General features: G+C 36.0%; 1 protein-coding gene across 2 annotated transcripts in view; it reads left to right on the forward strand.

Moving 5' to 3' along the window:
* Positions 1-11,892, forward strand: part of LOC122806901 (ras and EF-hand domain-containing protein-like) — a 502,021-nt gene extending 490,129 nt beyond the window's left edge. For both annotated transcript variants that reach the window (XM_044077705.1, XM_044077706.1), the window contains 3 exons: positions 3,884-3,997; positions 6,888-6,964; positions 10,896-11,892. In XM_044077705.1, the coding sequence (XP_043933640.1) occupies positions 3,884-3,997; positions 6,888-6,964; positions 10,896-11,001 (297 nt within the window). In that variant the 3' untranslated portion in view covers positions 11,002-11,892. The remainder of the gene's footprint in view (positions 1-3,883; positions 3,998-6,887; positions 6,965-10,895) is intronic.
* Positions 11,893-12,793: the final 901 nt, after the last annotated feature.

Below are 12,793 nucleotides of genomic sequence, written 5' to 3' on the forward strand. Positions count from 1 at the left end.
ATTTAGGTTACTACTACTTGCCAGACCTCGTTCATAAGAGTGATTGTTAGAATTAGTGCTCCTTTGTGCTGGAATAATCATTGAGATGTCAGGACTCGATATACCAGAATTATTGAGCCCCTGACTACGATGGTCCACTAATTGACCCAGAAGTGACTCTACCTTAGTGGAAAGCCCAGCAACAGCAGATGCAAGTGTTGCCACCATTTGAGCAATAATGTTCAAGTCCATGCTGCCAGTGCTACCGAGTTGCTCCCCTCCATCCATGACAAAAAACGACTTGAAAATAACGAACACCAAAACCAAGTAAAAAATATATGAAGAGGATCACCAAAGGAACACTGCAGCACTAAATCCAGAAAATTTATTGAAAAAAGTTAAGCGCTTTTGTCAAAAATCAAAAGACTTCATCAGAACAAGAACATACAAAAAATGCCATATTTAAATACCCTAACCCTTACTGCCATTGGTTGACAAAGCAAACATCATTTCCTGTAAAATAATTAAGCATTTTAAAAAGACAGTAACACATAATCACAGTAACTTCCCACTACAACACACTAAATTGCCACCTACCAACCACATAGACATTAATGTATTGTGTATTGAAGTATGACTTAAAATGCAAATCTTCGATAAAATCACATAAAAAAGCTGATTTTAGTTTTAATACAGAACTAATGGATAACTTGTCATTGAGCCCAGGTGGTTGACATGCATTTAATTTGATCTGCCACTTGAGCTCTAAATATTCAAGGAAGTCATCATCGGAACCCCCTCATGGACCCAGGTCTACTTGTTCAAGTACAAACAATTTAAAATAATGTGTTGGGCATACCTTTGTATGCTTAAATAAAGCATTGGTTTCTTTATTTTTTAGTATGTCATAGTTGTGTTGATATATTCTTTGTCTGAGGGCTCTGATTGTCTTCCCTATAGTACCCATCACATACCATACAGGTTGCAATATATACCACTCCCTTGGTGTAACAGTAACACTTCCTATTAGTAGTAATTTTACCATAGTTCCTGACTCTAATGGAATCAGTGTCCAAAATATAGGGGCATTGTCCACACCTCCCACATTTAAAAGGAGAGGAAGAGGAGAGGAAAAAGTTAAAGGCAGGCCTAGGTGGAACTTTTAAATGTGGGAGGTGTGGACAATGCCCCTATATTTTGGACACTGATTCCATTAGAGTCAGGAACTATGGTAAAATTACTACTAACAGGAAGTGTTACTGTTACACCAAGGGAGTGGTATTTATTGCACCCTGTATGGTATGTGAGGGGTACTGTGTGGGTAAGACAATCAGAGCCCTCAGACATAGAATATATCAACACAACTATGATATACTAAAACATAAAGAAACCAATGCTTTATTTAAGCATATAAAGGTACACCCGTCACATTATTTTAAATTTGTTGTACTTGAACAAGTAAACCTGGGTCCACGAGGGGGGCCCGACGATGACTAACTTGAATATTTAGAGCTCAAGTGGCAGATCAAATTAAATGCATGTCAACCACTTGGGCTCAATGACAAGTTATCCATTAGTTCTGTATTAAAACTAAAATCAGCTTTTTTATGTGATTTTATTCAAGATTTGTGTTTTAAATCATACTTCAATACACAATACATTAATGTCTATGTGGTTGGTAGGTGGCAATTGATGTGTTGTAGTGGGCAGTTACTGTGATTATTTGTTAGTCTTTTTAAACTGCTTAATTATTTTACAGGAAATGATGTTTGCTTTGTCAACCAATGGCTGTAAGGATTAGGGTATTTAAATATGGCATTTTTTTGTATGTTCTTGTTCTGATGAAGTCTTGTGATTTTGATGAAAGCGCTTAACTTTTTTTCAGTACATTTTCTGGATTTAGTGCTGCAGTGTTCCTTTGGTGATCCCCTTCATATATTTTTTACTTGGTTTTGGTGTTCGTTATTTTCAAGTCTATATTTCTAAATGTGTTTATTAATTTTTATAGAAATTTGTCTCTCTGGGCCAACTACTGTTTAAGTTAGCTATGTGTATATTTCTATATGTGTTTATTAATTTTTATAGAAAGTTTCCTCTCTGGGCCTCACTGGAAAAGTAAACTTGTCCAAGAGAATAAGGTGATTATCAAAAGAAAAAGTAAATACATACATACATGCATATACACATAACTACACACACACACACACACACACACACACACACACACACACACACACACACACACACACACGTGTGTGTGTATGTCTTATTTCCATTAACTTACACATTTTATAGCTTCAATTGAATAGATAACTGTCACGAGGTTACTGAAAAAGTAAAATTCTATGTCTGAGTTGTGTTGCCGTTATGTGGTTGTGTCTGGCTGAGGACAGGACTTCTTTAGGAAACAGTGATTTATATAGCTAACAAATCGGTGTATAGCAATGCCTATTAGCCCTTTTGTTTTACATGTTGATCAGCTTAAGTCATGTAGTTCAAGAGAACTATGACATAATAAAACTAAGATAACAAACTCTAATATTAGAATGCCAGTAAAAAGCATCGGAGTTATAGATTCTATGAGTCAATATTAAATGATCGAACTTTCAAAAGTTCGACTGTCCATATGGTCGACACCATATGATCGAATTTTTGAAAGTTCGAACGTTTTAACGGAAATCTCCATACAGTGTGGAATGGGAAGATATCCCTTTTCTGCACTGTACTGCGATCTTGGAGTTGGTATATTTAAAGAGGGTGGTGTGTGGAGGGCGCATGGGGGCTTGCCCCCCTGCTTAAAATGTTCAGGTAGGTTATTTGTGTAGTTTATTTTTTTTATTAGATTTTCGAAGTTTTAAAAGTTTGATCATATGGTGTCGACCATATGACCCTTGAACTTTTGAAAGTTCAATTATCTAATATATACCCAATTTTACAGAGCATGTGGACAACTGCAAAGTTACTGGTTAGCTGCAGTTTTCCATCTAAGTCACAAAAAGGAAACAGCTGCTTGAACTACTGTTTCTAACCATGCATAAAATCAAATAGACACCATTAACTGTGAACCCTGATAAAGTGGACCAAAAGCTATGTTTCAGGAAGTTTGCTGACAATTTTCCCTCATCATTTTGCCTTCTGTTCCACCTTCCCTTTTGGTTTAATGTATTTATATTGCAGTATCTTGCCCATTAATCTCATAAACTATGGCACATAACTAGAACTGGGACTCAGTTCAAGTGACCATTCAGGTAGTAAAACATTTAACCTTGCATGTAGAAAGACAATGGATTATGGTGAAGATGAGTTTAACAGTATCCATACAAAATGGTGGCAATACTTATAAGAGCTGTGGAGTGAGGACAGGAAAGCAAGTACAGAAACATTTTCCCAATTTTTTGTAAAGATGCAGAAGTCAATGAGTTGTGAGGTTTGGGTATCTCTGGTATTATTTTAACCAATTTAGTCCAGTGAGTGCTGTTGAGTCACATCTGACCCCTCTAATGAACAGCAAATGCCATCCACAGAGTCCACTAAATAAGTAGGGAACAAAAGTAGATTGCCAGATCTTTCTTCCGTATTGCACATGCAACACACACATACAAACACACACCAACAATTGATGAGTCAGCAATCTACCTACTGCATTTCTTTCATATGAAGGAGGAAATCAGAGTACCTAGAGAATATCAATGTGAACACAGGGAAAACATGCTGATTCCATACAGATGTAACCAAACTAGAGAACCTCTTGCTCTGAGAAGTCAGTGCCATTCACTGTGCCACTGTGTCACTAAGTCATCCAGTCTTGTTTTATACCCTGTTATAAATTTACTTATCTATTATCAGCTATCAAGATCAAAGTTTGGTGAAATAAATGATGAATTTATATTTGTCTCTATTTCAGAATTCAACTGAAAAGTCTATCCCTATCATTTTGATTGGCAACAAGGTGGATATGAGAGCTGAAATGCCTGAGTCCAATTGTGTGCATACTGCCCATGGAGAGAAGCTAGCCATGGTGAGTGTCTTAAATATGATACACTGTCCAGTTGTTTATCTTTTAACTTTATTTAAACAAATAACAATATGCAAGGATGGAATACTGAGTGAAAAACTAAACTGTAGGAAGGAGGGGAGCCACAGTCAAGCATAATTATCATGATATCAATACATATTGCTCAAACAAAATAAACATACACTCTGATGAGAAAAAAAAACTGATCCAAAAAGAAAAAAAATGTTTTAACATCCTGGGTCACTTCAATTTCAGATTCTGCAGCAACACCTGCATCAGTAAAAGGACACAAACTAACTCCCATCCCTGAGGTAGCAGAACAAGGCCTCCAAGTCTGTGGAGTGGTGTCTCCAAATTGTAAAACTATATTGTGTTTGAACCACTACTCTGATGACAAGGGAACTTGATTTAGTCACTGTTCTGATACCCTTTCCATGATAGAAGTGTTTATTCTTGTCTGTAAATTATTGCTTCATGGAACAAAAAAAGACTACTCAAAATGCTGTGATGAAGAGGTGATCACAAACCAAGGAAACCCTGTGTATCTGCCTAGTTTATGCTTTTCTAGCTTCTTCATAGATTGCCAGCATGCAGTAACACATTTCCTGTATGATCCCCTTTCCTCTGCCATTTCATATTTCATTAAACTAAACTGTGGAGATGTTAAATCAGTTGCCAAACATCTATGCTCAGCATTTTTCATATTGGATTTGAACATGGACTAAAGTATCCATTAGCTCAGACTTCTACTTACTTTAAAGAAGTATTAAATTCATCTGTTATTGCACACACAGCCTTATCATGAACTACCATAATTCAGTTTGACAATAAACTGGGCTGCAATTTGTAAATCTCAACAATCCCAGTTTAAAGTTTGCTATGCAGTCTTTATAAAAATAGCTACCTAATCCACAAATCTGATTCATGAAAAGAAGTCTTTTCAGTGACAATAAAATTATTTTCACAAAAACCTCCATTTAATTAACCAGTTTAAAGTTAAAAAAATGCCACATTGCTAACTCATTGCCAACATCATAACAACATAGCAGTTGGTTGCATAAACATAGCTGTGTGATAGGGATGAGAAAATGTAACAGGCTGCCCAAATATACTTTTCTAGCCTATAAAATGCAAACAGAAATAACAAACATAAGGATTCATCACATCAGAACTTATCACATCTGTAATGCTTTGATATGGGTTTTTAAATGCCATTTTTCTCCCTTTTCCAATCTGTTGTGTGGCCTTTTGTTTGAATATATAAACAGTGCTGGGGGGAGGCATAACACCCCACAATGCTGACAGCAGAACTGTTTTTGTAGACAATCACATTTAAAAAGTCATTGTTCTGATGATCACATGTAATGATGAAATGTGACTGAATGGCATGATAGGAAGCCACAGAAATAAGTTAAGTTAAAAAAAAAAAAAAAAAAAAAGTTTCACAGTAGCAAGTAATGTAAACATCATATCATCAGTAACACAAACCACTTTTGTAGCCACTATTGTCTGCGCATAATCTTGTACATCAGTATCTGTATGCACAGTCACTGTCCAAATGTCCCGCTTGTGGCCAATAGAAAAAATACACAGCAGATAAAAGGTTTGTTATGCAACTGTTTAAGTATTGTTTGGATATTGTAGTATTAATTACTACCTGACCATAGCTGATGGTGGAGTCACCCTCCTCTGCCAGACTGTATCCACTTGGACATCACTGTGTTAAACAAAACACTGGAAGCAGATAAATCCACCATCACTGAGAGTTGGGCAGTTAGTATTTTGTATAATAAAGCAGTATTTTACTTAATCCAGAACCCTGCTTACCAGAGCATTACCCACCAGTGTTTTTATTTCAGTCTGAATTTGTTTTAATCTGTGTTACTAGGTTTTTGTTAAGGCAATATAAAAGCTTATTCAAGCATGGTTTAGAGTATATCAAGTGCTAATATTAAAAATATGTCTGCCATTGTGCACTTAGACAAATATGTTCTTACTCTGGGTACATTTGCTAGCATTTTAAGTCCACAGTCAAAAAAAAATGCCTAGTCTCTCCTGGTGCAGGACATGCTTAGTACAGTGGTAACATTATTCTAGATACTCACTTGAGTGTACAAGACACAACATTTCTGTTGCATTTTCTTGCTCAAGTATATTGAAGGATACTCTGGAAATCAGATCAGGAGTTCAGTCTAAATTTAAAATAAAATAAGAGGTTAACTGATAAAATGCAAGAATTATTGACATACTTCAGACTGCTTTTATACTGAGGCAAAACCGAACTAGAATGGATTGACTGAAAATGTTTGCACTTGTTTGTTTTAATATAAAGAAAGGACTGCTAATGAACTTTCTTTTTTGTGCTGCTATGTCAAAAAAAAAAAAAGAGGAGGTCCTGCCTACCTGTTCATCAGGCTTTTAGAGAAATGCAAGTGTGAAGTCTGGGAGGCATCATTATGAATGTCTGGAACAGGCTATGCACTATATGTCTTTTAAAGATTGTAAAGGTATATTAGAACTTGCAAAGTTCAGAGATACATGTGCTGCCTTTATTTGATCTTTGTTGAGGGTATTCAGAAACATGTTTTGTGTCTAGAAGTTAGTAGTAGCTGTATGTCCTATGAGACCATATATGTCTTCCAAATTACATTGAGTTCATACCTAACTGGTATTTGAAGTGGTTAAAATAAGTACAATCTGGTGGGGCCATATCCCACTAGTTTTTCACCACATTGTAAGTCACACCACTGTAATACATTATCATGTCTGTTATTAATTTTAAAAAGATCCTGCAACAGACTGGTACAACAAAAATAAAATATTCCATCTGTTTGTGACTGATACTAACATAATATCTCTTTGTCTTGCCTATATTCAAAATATTATTTCCTAGGCATACAACTCTCTGTTTTGTGAAACAAGTGCCAAAGATGGAACCAATGTGGTAGAGGCTGTGCTACACCTGGCCAGGTGAGTAATGTCTACTTTTAAAATATGCAGCAATTTACAAGAGGGTTAAGGTGTTTAGCTGTTGAATGCTCTGTACTGTTATAAACGTCTGCTGCTAGGATTATACTGCTCATATTGTTTACTTTTACACCACATATGTATAATATAATATTTATAGAAAATCTGTCATATTTTCAGTTGCCTAATGGAGTGGAGGCTTGAGTCAGGTACACATAGGCAGTTATCTGTCTGCATCTGTGTCCATAACAGGTGACTAGGTGTAAGCGATGGACTCTGGCAGGGTGTACAGGTGTCATTGCTGATAGGAATAGTGGGTAATACTAAGTTTCCATCTCTTCACAGAGTATCTTGTGGGGCACTCAGGATTCAGTGATAGGACTAGCAGGAATAAATGTCCATCACTTTGCAGTCAGTGATCCACAGATTGACTGGAAGGTAACCATGGATCAGTGATAGAAACAGTGGGCAACAGTAAATGTCAATCACACAACAGACATTGATCCATAGCTTGAAGTTAGTGACACCCATAGATGATTCCTAGGAAAAGTGAGTAACACACTTCACAGATGTCAATACACAGACTGACCTGAGAGGGTAACCATATGTATCCATCATTCCACAGACATTAAGGAGTTAGTGGGACAATGAAAGAAAACACAAAGAATCAGGATGAATACTATATAAGATAGGTAGAATAGTTTGTGGAGCCTTGACAGAGGGGCAAGGGGAATAAACTATAAAAAAAAACTTAAAAATATGGAAGAGTTGAGTCTGATGTAGTTTTTTAAATACCTTTATTGAATTATCACTTGTGACACAGGCAAACAACCATATTAACAAGTTCACATTACAAACATTATAATTCATGCATATTGTTATATATTATATAATCTAAGCAACATTACTTAAATGATTCAATTCTTGCCTTCTTTTAAACCTTATTGCTCCTCCAAAACATTTTTTCGGCATGTATTGTTCTCACAATTTCCATTTTTTCTATGTAATTTACTCCTTCCCTTTTCTAAAGATTCCACTTCCTGATCTTTTATCTCTATTAACTACTTCAAGTATAGTTGGTTTAGATTTTGATTTCCATTTTTTAGTAATTGCTTTTTCGGCAGCAACCAGAATTAAAGTTAACAAGGCCTTTCTATGTCTAGGCAATTCAGATCTTGTATCCAGTCTCAAAAAATAATTTCCTTAATTACACTCATTTGCTCACCTGGTGTGAGTCCGATGACGCTTGAGAACCAAGTCTTTGATCATGGAAATACCAACAGATATAGGATCAGGATCTGCAGTTTCTACATGGATGGTTTTACAAACCCATGAAGATGTCTAGTGAAAAAAAAAAAGTGAAAAAAAAAAAAAGAAAAACAGATGACATCTAGTGGAGATGCAGAAGGTAACCAATAGAGGGAACCACATATTTTGGCAAATCACATTGATTCACTGTAGCTAATTTCAGTGAAATGAAAAATATCGAAACCTGTTCACTGAAACCACCTTCATCAAACATTACAACTATTTTTTTTTTTTTTTTGCAAGGTGGCAGGACCCCCTGCACCTCCCATACCCCATGGACTTCTATACAACAACTCTGCGGTTGCACCAAAGTAGAGAAAAAGCAAACTCCACTGTCAGTGAAGGTTGTTTCAGCTAATAGCCCTCACTCTTTTTGCGTTCACTGAAATTGCATTCATCCAAATGACAAGTTTCCATTTTGTTCATATTATGGGTAAAAGAAAGTGGGTTAAAGTCTTGAAGGAATAGAAAATTATACTACCAAATCTAGAAAAAGATTAAAGGAAAGTATGCTTATTAGGACTACAAAAAAGGAAATATTTGAAAAAGAGAAGAAAAATTACTATACTGGTCAAGTGGGTCAAATTCTATTTGGTATAACACTGTAAAGGAAGAGGAGAAGCCCATCTCTTTGAGAAAATAGAAGACAATCTTTTGATGTAGTGAATTATAAAAAGAATATAAGGCAAATGAATAAAGTTAAAACAAAGGCAAGGTAAACTATTTAAAAAATAGAGCATCCAGGGCTCAGAAATTTGCTGTTGCAATGCTTGCCTTCTCCATTATATTTCACACTTTAGTTGTCTGTTGCCAGCTACATATTTGTCTTACTCATGCTTGTGACTGTAACATCTAAGGTGCTCTGTGCTCTGTTTTTTTGCTAAATGCATTTATAAATTAAAGTGCACTTCTTGGAGTATCTCTGTGTTTAGAATGCCCTTTAATTGCACGTTATTTATTTTAAGATGTGTTCCTAATTCCCTCTACTCTTGCATTGCATATTTTGTCTGCTTCTGCTTCCTGCAGCATTTGCTTTTGGATTACAGTGAGAAGGAAGTGAGCAATGTAAGCAATCAGTTGCCTAAGTTACCATTTTATATTTCAAAAATAATTGACTATTTAGATAAGTTTACATTTATGAGAAGACATATAGAATGACCATTTCTCTGTGTGACTCATAACAAGAGCTGGATAGTTGACAAACAGTTCAGATGGCTGACTGTTTTGTCTTCAGAAATACAGAAGGCCCTGCAGTAACTAAACTAACTTACATTGTACTGCTAGTAATCTCTGCTTGATGCCTACGGTGAGCTGTAGCAATGTTAGAAGACTTTTGCTTGTAACCTGATGAGTATCTCAGAATTACCATATCTGGAAACCAAATGTTTGCCAACATCTAGTTAATGGTCAGAACATTGTAATTAGAAGGTTGCTGGCTTGCTTTGACTGACATCTTGAATATCAATGTTGGGTAGGTTACATATTGAACACTATGGCAGTCAGAGAAGAGTGAAAAGTTGAGTTTTATGAGGCTTTATTCTCACTTTCTTTGCTTTTCTCAGAGCTTGTGTGACTCTAGCTGTATACATGTGTTTGCCACACAGTTGGTTAACTACACCTGCTGCATGGCTGTGTTTTTCATTGACTACAAGTTTAGTTGATTGTTGCTATAGTCAATACATTTTTATCAACTATATCATCATTTTGGCTGTGGTTGTGCTTCTGGAAACTTGATGTACATGTATACGAGTTTTTCTGTTTTATTGCATGTGTGTGTGTGTGTGTGTGTGTCTGTGTGTGTGTGTGTGTGTGTGTGTGTGTGTGTGTGTGTGTGTGTGTGTGTGTGTGTGTGTGTGTGTAAGTGTGTGTTATGAGTGTATTTTGGTGTTTTAATTTTTGTTTTGGCTATGTTGAATATTACAGGCTTTCTAAGTTAATCTTTGATTGCAAGAATGCTTTGTTTTGAATGTGTGTGTGTTTAGAAGTTTCAGACTGCTTTGGTAGCATTAGGTATATAATGGTTTATGTGTGGGCATTTTAGGGCCTGATTCCAAAAGATCTCCTGTTGGTGTTACTGACTTACTCTGCTGTAAGCCTGCCTTACAGATAAGCCTTACACCTGAGTGAGTCACTTACACTGGCAGCAAGTCTGTTGGAATCTGGCCTATAGTGTGTTTCATGTTTATAGCATGTGGGTGATTGTCTCTGGTGTCTTTTTTTCAGTGATATGCATTTTGGCAGTGTTTGAGTTTGATGTTTGCTTATGTGTGTGTGTGTGTGTGTGTGTGTGTGTGTGTGCGCGCGCGCACGCGTGTTTATGTATACATATATAGTTTAGGAGTGAGTGAGTTTACCCCATGACGGGGGTACAAGAGCCATGTAAAAAATGTTCCTGTGCATTTAACAGCTTTGTTATTATCACTTTTTTTGAGTTGCAGCCCCCTGATGTTTTAGGTTTACTTAATCACATGTTGAGTTAATGAGTCAAGATTTTTCATAGTGATCTCTGACTAAATCTTTCTAGATAAAAATAATATGTGAATATGTCCTTTTTGACAATGATGAGTGACTTGATAGCCACATGCCACTTTTCTAATTTAATTTTTTTCTGGTTGTACATGTGCAGAGAGGTAAAAAAGACAGTTGACCTGGACAATGAGAAGGAGGAGGCTGTGACAAAGCTCATCATTCCTGACAAACTAGACAGCTTGTCAAAATGTTGCAAAATGTAGAATAAAAAGATGGATGTAAAGCATCTAAGTGCCTTATATTTCTAGGACATCATTTTGACAGAAATGCAGAAAACTCTTTTGCCTTAAAGAACAAACTCTATAATGCTGCAGATGAAATGTGGAAAATAGACAACATTATTCTGAGTCAATGAACAGAAATTACTTTACTATTCATCATCTATAGTTGGACATTCTGGCAAGTGACTCATCAGGATTCTGAAATTATTCTTGCCTTGTTCCATGGCTACAACTGAAACTGGAGCAGTCTAAACAAGCAGTTCTCAAGGCAGACATAAGACACATCTGAAATATACAGTATCCAGAACATTTAACTGCAATCAGGAACTGTCTGGAGTACATTCTAGAACGGGTTTCTAGATGTAACGTTTATCTTTTTTTGCACAAACCTAACTGTTCTAGAAATCTTTGCAAGCAGGGTGCTAGGAAAAACCCTGTGAGGATTTTTTCAGTATGTTTATTTTGATGAAGATTGCAGCGTACATTTTGTAAAAGTTTAAAATATGTTATATTGTAAAAGAATGTGTTTTAATAGCTGTTCCTTTTTTTTGTACAGTTTGTAAGAAAAAGTCTAGTTTGTATATAATGTAGACATTTGGCCCTTGTTCTGAAAGTAATTGGCCATTCTTGCTGGTCACAAAGTATGAGCACTTTAAAATGAAATTCCAAATATTTTTGGGGGATTGCTACAATGTATTAATTTAAGGAACTTTTAAAAATTAATTTAAGATTTTGATAAGGGTATTTGAAAGAGAAATGAAGTATTACTTTGAATGTTTTTTTTTTTATTACTGACTGGGGAAGATTTGATTCCGTATGAAGTACCATGTAAAAGTTGGGTTTGAAAAATTAAAGTATATTTTATGAGCACAACACTATGTACCTGTTCCTAAATTATTTTCTGTATGAGTCAATGCTGCGATGTGTACTGAGTAATGATTACTGTTGTTTGCAGCTGCCAATTAAGCTGCAACCACCTGGATTGCATGAACATACTTCTTTCAATATGTCCTCAGGTAAGTGGCAAAAAAAAAATCATACTTCATAACTGAGTAAAAGCAATAATACTAAAGCTCTGTGAATGCTTCCAAACAGACTCCAATGAGATGCTTCCCTGAAAGACCTGGAAGTTAGTTAGGTTACAGCTTGAAGAAATCACGGTTATATTACTCCACTCAATGGTGGGTTTCAAAAGAGCCACTTGAGTTATTTGTAGCAATAATCCGACTGCAGGAATGGATTCACTAGAAATTTCTCTCAGCTTCACTCAGCTAAAACCACTCTGCACTGCTGTTATTTCTTTTCAGTGATGTACATAACTGGCAGTAAGATGTCGAAAGCTTCTATTGTGCAAAGCCACCAAGGTAATAAACCTCATGGTGTAAAGCGCTGATGTGTTCATGCCACATAGCAAAATTAAATTGGATAACTGGAAAGATGACAAGTCAGAGACATCCCAAAAATAAGTTTATCTTACAACAACAATTTTAGACGTAACACCTGTACAGGATGATAGTGACTAATTAACAGGAAAACTGAAATAGGCCCTCCCACCACTACCAAAATTATACATTTTCACTCAACCTACACTGATTCAGAGTACAACAGTAACCCTGGGATACAGTAAACTCCATGTAGGCTTCACACAAAGCCAACATGGAGCTTACGTGTTTGTGCACTGATGTGCATCGAGCAGCAGCACTAATTACATATGCATGCTGCTCATCACATTTAAACATAAACAAGTATGGTTTTGTGGCTTGCAACAGTGCTG

Source organism: Protopterus annectens, chromosome 7.part0, assembly GCF_019279795.1.
Source record: "Protopterus annectens isolate FY-2018-M chromosome 7.part0, PAN1.0, whole genome shotgun sequence".
Lineage (NCBI taxonomy): Eukaryota > Metazoa > Chordata > Ceratodontiformes > Protopteridae > Protopterus > Protopterus annectens.